At 39.7% G+C, this 14,411-nt stretch overlaps 2 protein-coding genes across 12 annotated transcripts in view; one reads left to right on the top strand and one right to left on the bottom strand.

The window, feature by feature from the left end:
• Positions 1-4,940: 4,940 nt before the first annotated feature.
• LOC310876910 (toll-like receptor 5) lies at positions 4,941-7,550 on the bottom strand (the record flags this gene model as incomplete). Its single annotated transcript, XM_083790559.1, is given in 3 exon segments — positions 4,941-5,792; positions 5,795-6,847; positions 7,482-7,550. Coding segments are annotated over 3 exon segments (1,974 nt in total).
• A 1,936-nt stretch (positions 7,551-9,486) lies between these two features.
• Positions 9,487-14,411, top strand: part of dtnba (dystrobrevin, beta a) — a 32,373-nt gene continuing 27,448 nt past the window's right edge. For 7 of the 11 annotated variants that reach the window (XR_014570720.1, XM_083789847.1, XM_083789846.1 and 4 more), the window contains exon 1: positions 13,316-13,456. The gene's annotated coding sequence lies outside the window, so the exon portion shown is untranslated. Of the gene's footprint in view, positions 9,712-12,330; positions 12,454-13,315; positions 13,457-14,411 lie in introns of those variants that run through there. The other 4 variants (XM_083789844.1, XM_083789841.1, XM_083789842.1 and 1 more) reach the window with 3 other exon arrangements.

The raw sequence follows: 14,411 nt of genomic DNA, 5'->3' as shown, positions 1-14,411 counted from the left end.
TCATGCTGGAATAATTTAATTATTCTAGTGGTCCAGGGACTTAAGCTCAATGTAGCCAGACTGTCGCAGGTTCGAGTCCCGACGACCTTTGCCGTGTCACTCCGTGTCTCCTGATATACTGTGTAGAATATTTACAATAGTCTACTACATAGTCAAAGCCTGCACTTGGTATTTTAACAAAGTGCTCTTCATAAAATGACAGTTGCAGATAAGATACTCAATGAAAAACCACAGTTGCATTCTACAAGCTGGGCTGAGTTTAAGAAGCTTAGATGTTCATTGTGTTTTAAAAGCTAAACTACTTAGGATTAACAAATTTTGATAAGGTAATGTTAGCTATTCTACTACAAACAAGATTATCAAACTGTAGACTTAATCAGATTCATCACACCGAGTTAAACAAACCATTGTAGAATCACAAAAGTTATAAAATCATAGCTTTTAATGAGATTTAAAAAATAGTTTTTTTAAATGCCAGTTGATGAATAAGATTGCTTGTACATCTCATTTTGTATCAAACAACTTAAAAGACTTTGCTTCTAAAAAGATATGCAACATACTTCTAAAAACAAAGCTATAGTGGAAAAAGACTATACGACATCAAAACACTGAAACAAGGATAATTAACAACTTTATTTGTTCCATACAAATAGACATTTGAGCATGAAAGAATTTAGCGGACGTGGAGGTATTTCACAGAGGAAAGAGGGATGTCATGGTGGGACGATCAGTGAGCAGGTTCTGGAGGAGAAAACACCTTTTATTTTAAGGACATGTCATTAGGCTACATGTATTTATGCTTACATGAAATAATCAGGCTACTTACCCACAGCTACTTGGCCACCGCTTTCTTTCCTGCAATAAAAGTGATAGAATAGAAATTAGAAGTCATTATATAACAGCAGAAAAGACATACGTTAAGCACACAAGACCTTCATTATTGAACTTGAAGTTCAGTAAATGTTGCTAAATGAGCCGACAGAAATTGTTCAATACATTCTCCAACAGTCCATTCCAATGTCTCATATCCCAAGATCATTGTTGGAACATCTAGGCTTGTTTAAATAGCTGATCCAGTATTGAACTTTTTTTTATTTGATCCAGTATTGAATTAACCACATGAACCCTAGCTTCCCTATTCTGGTGTCAACATTCTGCAAAAACAGCCTGTAGATCAGCTATTTTAGTCTAAAGTCAAGTTCCTAAGATATTTTTTGTCCTAGAATTAAGCAGTCCGGAAAAGCCTTACCCCCATACGATACTTTGTAGTACAAGTATGACATGATGATAATACCCGGCCACATCTCCTGGTATGCCTTCCCATAGTAAGGGCCCATCTTTCCCCACCAACTTGCAAACAAACGTCCAGCCATCTGTCAGTGAAAGATGCAAATTTGCAATGGTATCAAAACAAAGTCCTGCGTAATATTGAGTCCATTTACACAGTCACAAATAAAGATCAACATACTGTGTTGACCGTTAAGCTTTAAATGCTGTCTATTAATGACTTAAACCACTTCAAATAATATAGCATTTTCCCTAAATAAGACCATAATGCACAAAAAGCTAGTCGGGAGGGCTGGGAGGCTCACTTTGGAGGTCAAGAAAATGCTTTGGAGAATTCAATTACATTGGTCTGCAGCTATGATATCATGCCCCAACTGTAACGATTTGAAGACATGTCTAATAAACTGCTTATATCTGAGGAAATTGATAAATCAGTTTCGTCAGTCAGCAACTATGGAACGCTCATTGCCCATGTGCAATTTCAGAGTGATTGGCTATTATGGCCAACCAATTGAAGTTCAAATTGAATGCGGCTGCAGAGTGCAGACACCGACCTCCGTAGTGCCAAATCTTGACATTTTGAAGTTTACGCTACCGTTTCTGTGGCTAGCTACCTGAAATTATGATGTACGAGGTATAAATGAATATGACAAGTTACACTCCTTTATTGTTGGATCATTCTTTCACTTGGTGTCACTTTGCCCTCATCTCCACAGTATTAGCCGAGTAGCTACAGGCTGCAGCTAATGTTACCTAAGGCCTTGGGAACAGGCAACAACTGGTGACTGACCACCACGTAGCTGAAGAGTACTGCTAAATCTGTCGAAAGGGCCCAAATGTAATATCGAGCAAATGAGCAGATGTATATATATTGAGAATCCAAGGTGCTGTCTGTGTTGCACTGTTCACAAGCCTTAGCAAACAGTTAGCCACATGCTAACTCATTGAACTGATCAGGCCCTGAATGCAGCAGGGACACTCAATGATTACAGTTTTGAATGGTTTTATCATAATCGAGAAAACGGACAATAGATGCTATGGAAATCAATGTGTTTTTCGAATGCATTGTTCTTATGAATCCCACTCACCGTTCAGTAGGTTCGGCCTGCAGTACTGAGGGAAGGTCAAGAGAAAGCTGCTGCTGTTGCTGTACTGCTGCACGTCAAAGTCGTCACGTCACGTGGTAATGAGAGAGCGAATGACTTCTTCTGCTAGTGCTACTAACTCAACAATCATGTATGAGTGTTGCCCCCCAGTGGAGAAGTGCGCGAATTGAATGTATTTTAAATTCCTTTTTTTTTATACATTTTTTAAATACATTTTCAGGTGACAAAATGTCAGCCAATCAGGAGAGTAGCCATTTATCAGCTTAATTTTGTATAGTGTTCCAGTTCCAATTTTGTCTGCTCATTTCTTTGTGTCATCACTTACAGTTCCACTTGTTTAATGTATCCTGACTGCGCTCTCTCTATCTTGATTGGATACTGACCTGAAAATGCATTTTCTGTTTAATAAAATAGCTAGAGAGACATGAGACCCCTTTTACTGAACAAACACTCTATAGCAATGAGTACAATCGAATTTACTGAAATAATGCATGCACTTTAAAGGCAAGAGAGTAACAGCTTTCAATAGCCTTTGTATCAAGACTATAGCGTACCGGTAGATACAGTATTTGATCGAATCTGACATTTACCCTAGATGAATGTGAAAATTATGATCCGAGGCTATGCATAATATCAGGGTGTGTGTGTGTGTGTGTGTGTGTGTGTGCGTGTGTGTGTGTGTGTGTGTGTGTGTGTGTGTGTGTGTGTGTGTGTGTGTGTGTGTGTGTGTGTGTGTGTGTGTGTGTGTGTGTGTGTGTGTGTGTGTGTGTGTGTGTGTGTGTGTGTGTGTGTGTGTGTGTGTGTGTGTGTGTGTGTGTGCGTGCGTGCATGCAGTGTTGTTATATAAATGTAAACTATGCATAAATAATACAATAGGCCTACTTATAATATATAACAATCATCAACATAATAGTAATATAGAAGAACTAGAAAGTAATTCAAACTGGAAAGTGACATCCAGGCACAGGTGGCGAAGGAATATTGTATTTTCATATAATAATCATCATCATTATCATCATAATAAATACAGAAAATAGATGGCAACATAATATTGTATTTATTTTCTTCTAATATATATATATATATATATATATAAGGCTATATATACACCATAAAAATCTAATCCTGTGACATTACAGCTTGAACATGATTCACACCAAGTAGGTGGACGGGTGAGAAATTAAAGATTTTTTTATTGGCCTAAAATATTGTCTATATACATGCATTCATGAATCCACTTGCTGACCGGCTGTTAGTATTGAGCAATTTTTTATAGGGGTTTCTTGTGACCCTACCATTAACATCCTATGGCAGGCAAAAATGTCAAACTTTCCTTTTGCTTTAAGTATAGCATGTGACATGTCAAACTAGGGGGTTTTCATGATTCTGAATACATTCCAAGTATTAGTTTTGCACAAAATACACTCCTTGGGCTAAAAACAGCCATAGCCACTTGCCCAAATGTGCCCAAAATGTGCTGACCTCATCACATTTGTGCTGACCTCATCACATTTGTCATGACTGTTTTTAGCCCAAGAAGTGTTTTTTTGTGCAAAAATATTGCTTGGAATGGATTCAGAATCATGAAAACCCCCTAGTTTGTCACATTTTTTGTTAATGGTAGGGTCACAAGAAACCCCTATAAAAAATTGCTCAATACTGACAGACGGTCAGCAAGTGGATTCATGAATGATAGACAATATAAAAAAGACCATATACCAAATTTCCCACTTTAAACAGGTAAAAGTCTCCATCTACTGGTAAAGCATATTGTTGTTTAATGGTAATTTTAGACTAATCCCTGTGTATTGGTTGTCCTACTTGTTTAAAACGCCTATTTTAAACAGGCCAAACTATGCTTTACTCAAGTTTACACTAAGGAAATAAAACGTATCGTTGTACTTTAGGTTGAATGCCATTCTTAGTTTTTTACATGAACACCGGAGCTATTTTCAGGATGGCTAGGCTATGTATTGCAGTGCACCCCCTCAGTGGTGTCTGCTATGGTCTTTTTTTTCAACTGAGCTTTTTTAAATTTTAATATTTTTATTGGTTTTTAAATTTTTTCATGTACAGTTACAAACCTTTACAAAGGACATACTTTGCCAAACTGACATAACATATAAACAAAAAACAAAAACAAAACAACAACATTAGGACAGGGGGGGGGGGTTCCTCCAGTTCATCTACACCTTCATTCACACCATTCCATAGGAAGCAGAACCAAATGAAAAACAAGCAGAAAGAGAAACAAACCAAGATAGCCACAATATTGCACCTGTCTCGAGCCCATTCACATACAGTTTTTTTTTCCCCCTCCTTTATCTTTTTTTTTTTTTTCCTATCCTAGATCTGACCAATCAATGGGGCATTGGGCTTTTAGAAGGATCCGAGATATTTCAGTAGGAAAATAGTTTAATAGTGGGGCCCACACCTCCTGAAAGGAAGCGTCGTTGCCGTCGAGTCTTTCATGGGGTAGCACACCGAAGATCTCTCTATACAACATTTGTACCGTTGAGCTTTTTTGATAATTGATGATGATGAATGTCACATATGAGCTTTTTTTTCCGCATGTGCTCTCTGCCAGACCCATGTGGAGTAATCCAACAGAGTGACCTTATAGTGTTTAAAGGGGAATTCACATCTTAGCTCTTCAAGAGGGCTCAGGAAAGTTGTGTTGGTCTGTTTCAACCATGTAAGAAAGCCATACAGATTTTGGTCACAGTGGAACCGGTTCATCGACAGGTTGATGAACTGGAGAGAATGGAAGGTCTCAGGGTCTGGGGAAGCAAGGAAGTTGTTTGAGAGGTCGAGTGTTCTCAGGGTTTGGGGGAAAATATTAATTTGAAGGTGCGTCAAGGAGTTGGTGGAGAGGTCGATTTCTTGTAATGAGTTCAGACCTTTGAAAACGCCATCTGGGATATACTGAAGAAAGTTGAAGCTTAAATCAAGAGCTATGAGATTATCAAAAATAGTTAGGTATCTCCCCTGAGACCAGATGGTCTGCAGTGAACTGCCATGAAGGTCCAGCACTTTTAAACTGTTTGATTGAGGCATGGTAATGTTGCCACTGAGGATGCACCACTTGATCAAGTTTCCACCGAAAAAGAGTTTCTGGAGATGTTTCAGTTGAGTTAACATTACAAAAACATCTTCCAAGTTTGTTAGTCTGTTGTCCACAAGGTCGATATGGATACTGTTTCTGGCAAACTGTACGAGACTGCCACGTGTCTGTAACTTGTTGTCTTTCAAAAGAAGATAATGTAAGCTTGGTAGTGATGCAGGAAGACCTAACTTCCGGAGAGAGTTTCCACTTAGATCTAGCATTCTTAATTTGGTAAGTCCTCTGAATGACCCATATCCCAATGTGCCAATATGATTGTGAGATAAATCTAACAGGTTTGACAGATTAGGTTTGACAGATTAGCAAATGTATGAGAATAGATTTCCCCCAGAAGATTACACGACAGGTTAAGAATCTGCAAATGTCCCTGAAGACCATCAAAAGCATTTCCAGCGATCTGATTGATTTGGTTGTGTGAAACATTGATTATTATCGCTTCTTTTAGTGGACTAAAAACATGGGGTTGCAAAGCAAATATCCTATTCTTAGACAAGTCCAAAGTTCTCAATGAACTATTCTTGAGGCCTTCAAATGTTCTGTGGTCTGGATCAGGGAGGTTGTTGTGTGAAAATCCTTTACCCATGGATCCAGATATTATGAGATTATCTATTTTAGTCTCCTCAATCACTTTGAAAAAAATTCTCAATTTGTCTGCACTGAACCTATTGGAGGACAAGACTAGTGTCTTAAATGACACCCGTCTGAAAGGATTCCCACATCTTTCCCAGTTAAAATGTTCTTTATGCATTCCATTAAGTTTGACAGAGTCCAAATTCAAAAGTCTGAAGTGTTTACCCTGGAAACCAGTCAGGTCAGCCTCACATATCTCGTTGATATTGTTCAACTTGAGATTCAACTCTGTCAACTTAGTCAAGTTTGAGAAGAATAGACCAGGCTGGAGTCTTTCAATTCGGTTACCAAAGAGATTCAATGTCTCTAAGGCCAACAGAGGCTGCAGGTAGGCACCTGTCAAAATGGACTCATTCAGTGAACAATAATCCAAGTCGAGGTCCCTTAAATTGGACAGTCCCACAAATGACTTCGGCTGCAGTTTGAGGCCCACATTAAAGCCCAGCACTAGCCGCGTCAGGTTTGTCTGTCTGTGGAAGGCGTTGCTCCGGATCACAAGAGGAGTGTGCTGCTTTCCAATGTCCAACTCCTGCAGCCTGTCGAGGCCTGAGAGTGACGTGTCATTGATCTCCCTGATGTAGTTCATCTCCAAGTACAAATGGGTGATGTGGGGCGGTAGAACAGGGACCCAGAATAGTTTTTGGGAGGTGCATGCAGCAATTGAGCCATAAATAGGGCAGGCAGGAGAGCAGCTGGACACCTGCAGGTTAAACGGATGACATTTGGGATTTACTCAAACGTAAGAAGAGAGGGGTGAAGAGGTAGAACATTGCTCCAGTAATATTCCCAGCCTAAACACAGTGCTTAATGTTGCTGCAAGTGATATGATTTGGTTAAAACAAAAAGTTCTATCTTCTAATAATAATCATTGCAAAACATTGTCTCCACTTCTTTATAGACGGAACATAGTAGGTAGGTGAGTTGCTATAGTTTCTTCCAATCAGTGAGAGATAACCCATTGTTTATACTGTTTTCAGTTCAAAATTTGTCTAATCATTCTTTCGTTTCATCACTTCTAATACTTTCTCCTGTATCCTCTCCCGATTCGATAAACTTGGTATCCCAACTGCAAAAATTGATCTTCTGTGTACTGAACAACCACTCTATAGCAATGAGTACTATCAGAATATATATATAATACACTTTTTTTAAACAAATAATTAATTTTGAATATTTTCACATCCCCTGACCCATTCTGCACATAACACAATACAAAATAAATACATTATATCAATTTTTTGTAACTTAATTCAAACACATAAAACAAATAAAATGTTGTAACATAGTAACATATAAGTACATTGCATTATATTATAATTCAATTTGAGCAATACCTGTAGGTGCACACCAATAACTACTTGAAGAACCAGAGTCCACACTGTTGCCTTACGAGAGTGAGACATTTCAACAAATAGATGGAATTAAATACATTAACACATGTGCAATGAAATAAAGTATACAACTGAGAGATGTGGCATGCAGTCAGTGGTATATCTTCATCAGTTCTGTACCATGAAGAACATGACCCTGCTGTATAAATACCACATGGACAGTAGTTTCATCATTTAGGATATTCCAGCTTTACTTCAGATGTCATTGAGAGGTTCATAGTCCACTGGCACTGCACCATGTGCTTCCACAATGTTTGTTGTTTTATCAAGCAAACACAGTGAAAGTGAAAATTGTCTAATTTACCTGGATTAAAATGAATGATGGTTGTGACTGAGATTGCAATAGAAACTGATGCTGTCAATGACATCTGTAGCCCATAATATTATTTTTATGTCAATACAGTGACAATTTGTGTAACTCAATTTACCTCGGTTGAGTCAGACACAAAGTAGGCAAATTGAATGTTAGTAATTGAGAACTGTTATGGAATGTTACTTTACAACAAAGATTAAATCGGTGCCTACACACCCTGGAAACTTCAGGCTCGATTTGGTTCAATCTTGATAAGAATTACCATTGCTTTCCCCTCGCTATTTCAGTCAAGTTGGGTTATTTCAATTTTAAGCAATTATCTTTCTCATAAGGTAGGTTATTTAATTAATACATGCAATTGTTCATGGAAAACATGTTTTTTATAAAGACATTAAAAAATGTAGATGTCACTGTCTGCGGGATACCCTCTTCTCCAAATAATTGTTTCGAAAATCCTCAAAACATTTCTTGAGGCCTGGGCCGTAATCCAGTCTGGCAGTGTGCCGAAGGTTCGACTCCCAATCCCAACGGCCTTTACTGCATGTCACCCCCCATTTCTCTCCCCATGCATTTCCTGTCAGCCTACTGTCTGTCCCTCCATAAAAAATATAAAATAAAGGCGAAAGCCACTAAAACATTTCTTGAAAAACACACCAATGGCTACTGTTTACCATACCATATTTCGCAATTCAAAAAATGCCTAAAACGTTTCCCAGAATCTTTACTTTCACAACTTTCTTGTCTTTGAGCTTGAGTGTTTGTCCATTACAGAGCCTCATGAATCATGATTGTAATGCCTCAGATTGCCACACTGTGGCAGGTAAAATTAATGTTGAACTTGATAATCAGGCCTATAGGCCTATATGTAAACATTGTTTACATAGGCCTATAGGCCTGATTATCAAACATACAAACATGTAAAAATATTAAAATGAAAACAACATTTATCTCACTTCACTGGAACTATTTCTTCCCTAGACATTATTATGTAGATAGACTAGACATATCTGCTGGACTATAGGCTAAATATTGTAAATTACAACCTCAACTCACCATAGCCTATATTATGCAATGGGGAAATACTTAAAATATCAGTCAACTAATTTGTAATGTAAGTAATAAGGCAGTAAGGCCAAATGACATATTGGCCCATTGTGTGTGTGTGTGTGTGTGTGTGTGTGTGTGTGTGTGTGTGTGTGTGTGTGTGTGTGTGTGTGTGTGTGTGTGTGTGTGTGTGTGTGTGTGTGTGTGTGTGTGTGTGTGTGTGTGTGTGCGTGAGCGCCCGTGTTCGTATGCGTTTACATATCACATATAACTGCTGAATTTCACAGATGTCAGAGTATAGCATATGACACAGACATAGCCAAATAGAGAGACACTGGGGGACACTGGGGGCTTGACAGAGACTGCTGCTCAAATTACCGATTAAATGCATTTTGTCCAATTTCAATCTTTTGTAGGCTACAGTTGAATGGCTGTTTCAGTTGGCTGTCATTCATTCACATATAGGCTACTCTACCCAACTCCTTGGAGATTGTGGGACATGGGAGGGAGCGATAGGGGAGTGACTTTCTTTCAAATTTTGTAGGCTGCACCACCGATTCAGAAATACACACACACACACACACACACACACACACACACACACACACACACACAGCAGAAGCACCCGGTATAGAGGGTGAGAAACACGGCGTGTGCCGGGGGAAATAACGGGACGGGGACATTATTCACCACGCTAAAGGGGAAGCGGACAGTTGACAGAGACACAGAAACTAGGTTACAGGCAGCTCAAGTCACACACGTCTCAGTGTTGATGTTTGGAATTGGCCACGAATACCTGCCCCAAAAATAGTTCTGGTGAGTAGCTCCTTCTCTTTCTCTCTCTCGCATAGCCTATTCAGCTTGCTACTGTGTTATAATTAACTGTGTTATGTGAACGGCAGAGTTATTGTGATAGATGACTGTGTTTAGTTTCCGCTGGCTTCGGTCAAAGAGAGTTGAGTTGAAGAACGCATTCATTCGGGGGAACAAGGTGAACAGGGAGTTAAACGTTTTTTTCCCCCTGCAACATGGCCGCTCATATGTCACAGTTTCTCAGCAGAAGTAGGCAGAACTAAAAGTAGCTACAGTTGTAACGACTTTCTCAATGGGCTCCTTAAAGCCTGTGACTCATGATGAGGAGTCCTCTTTGGACCTCGTCACATTGTTGAAGCGTTAGTGTTGGTGAAGCTGGTTGGTAAAAGTGCCAAAGTTTTGATCAAATCAGTATGAAAAACATTATGCACGACAGTGGTCGTGTTTGAACTATATCCATTCTTCATCATTCCATTGTAGGCTATGACTGTAAATTGCTAGAAAAGGGTGAGTGAGTGCCTCGCCAAATAAAGTCAAGTGGAGGTACCTGCCTCTCTTTACTCATACTGTACCTCGTTCCAGTGGTGCTTTCACTGCACAGTCATAACGCTACCCACTCACTGCCAGATGTTTTTAGTCCATCCACATTAGAAAGGTTGTGGTAACAATCAGCAAAAATACTTTTAGCTGATTGTTTAAAAAAACAAAAACAATCTGCAGCTCTTTTTTCTGTTCTGTATGTGGAGGAAATCATTTGAATGAAACAAAGAAGAATAGAGAGAATCGAATAGAGAGACTGTTGTCCTAAACGGTCCCCTCTTCTTATCCACATTTCCCCAGCTTGATGACGCATAATAACGTGTATTTCCTGCAGCAGAGTTCAAATTGTTTACATTTTATCAAGGGAGATTGTTAGGGGGGAAACAGCAATTACCCCCCCCCCCCACCCCTACTTTTCTTCTACAGCTACAGAAATACTCAACCACTTTACCACTGTGCCATGTTGAAGCTTGACTTTTTGTATACAGCACAATGATGCTTTTGAACCATTGTTTAAAACAGGTTGTGCAAAACTGACCCATTGAGCTGCTAAAACCAAAACGTGTAATGCTACCAGTCCTGCAGTGCTTTTTCAGAAAGATATATTTTGAGTTGTAGCATTTGTTGTTGCAGAAATGGACCTTTAGGCGCATCATAAAATATGCTTATATCTACATCCCTAATCTCATTACATAAACAATATTGCGTGCCTTCATTCATTTGGACCTTGGACTTCATGTGGCCAGTCTATGACACTAGTCGTATATGCATAGCGTATATGATTTATGACAGACTGCATTATTTGAGCAAGGATTTCAACTTGAGTCTGAGGCTCCGAGCCCCTTTGACTTCCATTATAATGACTGAGGTTGTATGTTAGTCAAGAGGCAGCTTGAACAAGAAAAAGCCTGTGACATCAGTCATCTATCTATATGACACAGGTTTCTTTGATTGATTGATTGATTGATTGAATATTTTATTAGACAGAAATGCAAAACAGTACAAGTATAGTCAAACACTGTGGATTACACCATAAAAGTCCTTGCGATTTTGTTTCCATTGAGGTCCTATATCCAATTCATCAACAATTCAATATCATCACACTAAAAACACTATACAGTATGTACAATAGGGGGGGGGGGGGAATAGATTGTGATTGTGCCTGATCCGAGACGCTTTGACTGACTTTCATATAAACATGTGTGAATTAATTTTGTTTGTTTTTGTTTGATTGATTGAATACTTTAATAACAGTTTGCAAAAAGTACAGAGGAACAGTTATGCAATACTAACGATATATGGATAACACAAAAATTCATACAAAACATCATCATCAATACTAGTAGACAGTAGAGCACTAGCAATTTGGCTGATCGGTCTTGGGATTTCTCTTCTTATAGACGGCAGAGTACATTTGTTATTGTTCAACACAAAGTCAAAAACAGTAGCAGCTATATGTGTATTTGTTAGGCGACGACAGTAGGGGTAGAGTGGACGGTAGAGTGGCCGGATGGGAACGTGAGGTTCCCAGTTCGATCCCGGGCTCCCCCAAAGTTAGTGTTGAAGTGTCCTTGATCAAGACACAACCCCTAATTGCTCCCGATGTGCAGGTTGGTGCCTTGGACTGGTGGTTTCCTCCACCATCGTGTGTGTGTGTGTGTGTGTGTGTGTGTGTGTGTGTGTGTGTGTGTGTGTGTGTGTGTGTGTGTGTGAATGGGTGAATGTAATGCACAAAGCACAATCAATGTAAATCGCTTTGGATAAAAGCGCTATAAATGCACCATTTCCCATTTTTACATTGAGGACATGTGATGAAGACTATTGACGATGATCTTTATCTTTCTCTCTCTGTGTGTCTATCTCCTCTTGTTGTTGTATAGCCTACAGTACATTGACTGTCTCTCTGTGTCTATCTCCTCTTGTTGTTGTATAGCCTACATTGACTGTCTCTCTGTGTCTATCTCCTCTTGTTGTTGTATAGCCTACATTGCCTGTCTCTCTGTGTCTATCTCCTCTTGTTGTTGTATAGCCTACAGTACATTGACTGTCTCTCTGTGTCTATCTCCTCTTGTTGTTGTATAGCCTATTGACTGTCCTGGATGCTGTGTTACTACTAGCCCACTCTTCTGCACTAGCAGGTTAGGATACACACTGCTGTATCTGCAGGGTGTGCATGAATGTCTTTGGAATGTCCTCCCTTGTGTAGTAAGTAAGGTGTGTGTGTGTGTGTGTGTGTGTGTGTGTGTGTGTGTGTGTGTGTGTGTGTGTGCGTGCACGTGTGTGTGTGTGTGTGTGTGTGTGTGCGTGTGCGTGTGCGTGTGCATTCATTTGTGTAACCAGAGATTTGTTGCTGCTGTTTATACCTGTCTATATTCACCTCAGGGTGTCGCTGGGTCAGCCTGGGTGTCTCTACTGTAATGTAGGGGTCAGGGTTCAGAGTGCAAAGCACAGGAAGAACACTTAAACTTTAAGCCATTTATACTTAGTTGTTTGACATTATAGTCTAGAATGCAGAGAGATCGGATTTACTATATCTTAATATATTATTTAAGTTTTCACCTATAATGAAATGCCCAAAATAGAGACGGCAAGTTGAAACTAAGTGGTTTATATAACATTGATGATTGATGCTTTTATGAATTTATATTAGATATTAGTACATAATATAGTACATTAATTATATCAATATAAATTGAGAAACAGACAACATTATGGAAGACACAATATATGTCAAACGTTGAATTATTTTCTAAATGCTTTTAAGGGATGTGGGTATGGCTTACCAATGCACAAGTTGCCAACCATGTCTGTTACCCGGGTTACGAAATGGCACTCAAATGTCTGTGTGTTTAAATTGAAAGCTTATCTCATCCACATACACATACTGTATGAACTATGGGCCAGGTCCTGTCAGGGCAGACGATGAGAGTAGAGAGCAGCTGCAACTGGTCATGTGGTCAAGGAATGGTAAGTGAGGGAGTGTGCGTGTCTGTGTGTGTGCACGCATGTGTGCACGTACAGTGTGCTGTAAACGCCCTTTCCCCCTGTTGAGTTCCCCTCGTTGCCAGCCTGATGCTTGTCACTGCCTGTGTGTGTCATCATTGCCATTTCAGCTCTGACTCTCAATAAGTCTGTGGATAGATACTGTGTGGGAATCCAATCCTTAAGACACAATTCTTTCTTTGGGATTTTAACACCCAGAGCACCGGTGAGTGAGTGAGTGAGTGAGTGTGTGTGTGTGTGTGTGTGTGTGTGTGTGTGTGTGTGTGTGTGTGTGTGTGTGTGTGTGTGTGTGTGTGTGTGTGTGTGTGTGTATGTGCGCGTGTGCGTGTGCGCGTGTAAGCCAGAATATTTGGCCTTAGGTTCAGACTGTAGTGTGTGTGTGTGTGTACATACGTGTCGTGTACGTGTGAGAAAGTACAGTACTGTAAGGTGCGGCACCTGCATAAGTGTGATGATGATGATGCAGAGTGTCAGGAGAGTGTGTGTTTTTTGGGCAGGGACTGGTAATGCCCAGGTGGTCTGTTTGGGTGGTCTGCAGAGAAATTCTACAGTGTGTGTGTGCGTGCATGCGTGCGTGCAAGTGAGTGATAATTGACAAAATGTGCGTAGTCAACCAGTCTTCCTGATCTGTGTTAAAAATAGAGCCTATGATTGACTGTAGGTATACTCAGCAGTGTTGCCATGTCTGCTTTCTTTGGCTTGTCTTCCTGTAAAGTTGCTTGTAAATATTGGTAGTTGCGTGTTGCATTTTTTGGGGCTTGTTTCTAAAGTATAAATGCTTTTTTGGGCTTGTTTTCTAATGTTGTTTAAAAAGTTTAAACCAGTGGTTCTCTAACATTTTCATGGCAAGGACCCAGTCAAATTAATATGTATTTGACCACAGACCCCCCCCCCCCCCCCCCCCTCTGAAAATAGTTTGTGTCAGAGACCCCCATACAAGATTTATGTGTATTTGTCTTTCTCCAAGATTTTTCTTTGAAAATAGCAGATCCACAAGCTCACAACACATCGCATTGTGAGCTTGTAGATTGGCTATTTTCAAATTGCCAATCTACATAGAGTGCTCATGTAGCCTATAGTCACATACATTCCAAACTTCTTCAGTTGCCTGAGGTAAAAGAGGCTTTGCTTCACCAATTGGCCAGTGTGCTTGTCCCAGG

This window comes from Protomyctophum parallelum (genome assembly GCF_964188405.1).
Source record: "Protomyctophum parallelum genome assembly, chromosome: 19".
Lineage (NCBI taxonomy): Eukaryota > Metazoa > Chordata > Actinopteri > Myctophiformes > Myctophidae > Protomyctophum > Protomyctophum parallelum.
This window is presented reverse-complemented; position numbering and strand designations above follow the sequence as displayed.